The sequence below is a fragment of the Loa loa genome, assembly GCF_000183805.2.
Source record: "Loa loa unplaced genomic scaffold supercont3.2498, whole genome shotgun sequence".
Lineage (NCBI taxonomy): Eukaryota > Metazoa > Nematoda > Chromadorea > Rhabditida > Onchocercidae > Loa > Loa loa.
In genome coordinates, this window is record NW_018110677.1 from 1 (window position 1) to 1321 (window position 1321).

At 29.7% G+C, this 1321-nt stretch overlaps 1 protein-coding gene across 1 annotated transcript; it reads right to left on the reverse strand.

Moving 5' to 3' along the window:
* Window positions 1-184: 184 nt before the first annotated feature.
* On the reverse strand, window positions 185-634 carry LOAG_15706 (hypothetical protein; the record flags this gene model as incomplete). The annotated part of the gene is made up of 2 exons (XM_003151195.1): window positions 185-333; window positions 526-634. 2 exons carry the CDS (start codon window positions 632-634, stop codon window positions 185-187), a joined length of 258 nt encoding a protein of 85 aa, XP_003151243.1.
* Between the last annotated feature and the right edge of the window lie 687 nt (window positions 635-1321).

Here is a 1321-nt window from a genome sequence, read left to right on the forward strand (position 1 = left end):
TTTTTTTTTTTTTTTTTACTAAAATGAAATTTCCATTGTTCGTACATATTTCTATCATTTTAGTACTTTTCCTCTTTAAATTGATACCATTTTATGTTCATAAAATTCCAGAAAGAAAAAAATTTAAAATAACTTTCAATTTCTCTTATCTTTACAAAACATATTAACTATTATTAAAAGTTAGTTAATCATAAACCGTTGCTTTCTCGGCTTTAATTTGATTATTCCGATTTGACATTAATTGAACATAAGCTCGACGAACATTATTTTTCTCTGAACCAACTTCACCAACCAAAGCAACTCGAAAATATGTCAAACGAGTCGAAGAATTTGCTAAAGTTATTTTAAATTTTCTGAATTTTCGAACGAATTCTATATTTATGAATCGGCTCATTATCAAAGTCGTAATTGAGTCTAGTCTACCATCAACTTCAAACAATCTAGATCTAATGTAAGTAAGCCAAGAATATATGCCCAAATCCAGAATATAAAATCATAAGCATTCAATACATTCACTAACATTACCTCTAAAATCTAATTCTAGCAAATCTTTCTCAAAAGATCGTTCTTCTGATGCAACTTTGATTTTTGACCCTACTGATGAAGTGCTAGAACTGGATGATAGAAAATTCATTGTGTTAAATGCTTGATAAAGATCACCACCACGCCACAACAAACCCAACAAGCTTAGTGAAATAGGTGACAATAAAAGTTCCGAATTCAAACTCCATTTTTATTTTTATTCCATGAAAAAGCAATAGAATATTAACCCAATTTTAATTAGCATATAAAAATAATAATAATAACAATGAGCTGACATGTACTTTAATTCATATTTGACTTGACTGAAAACGTGCCCTATGCACTCAGGCATTAATTGATAGGAATTGATCGTGAAATATTTTAGATGTCAACCTCATTTCGCAAAAAAGCAATATTACCAGAAAATCTGAGGTATATCAAAAACATGCATAAGCTTAGCAAAAGATCTAAACAATAATTGTATAACATATCCATTATAACATGTTGATACCATAAAACACCAGAAAAAATAAAATGTACTAAAGCAAAGATATCTGAAAAGCAAAAGATACCAATTACCATGTTAGCAAGGTTGGTAATACTTTTCTATTTAGAATATAACCCATTCTACTACTTAAAGCAAACTTCATGACATCAGTTACGGTAAGGTTCATTTTATCAGTCCTTGCAGTATCTGAATGTATGAGGCGGTGGAGGACAGATGAAATATAGACATTGTTCAAAAAATGGGACAGAGTTGTTATGGTCATGCATCTGTCCCATTTTTTTCAGACATTTG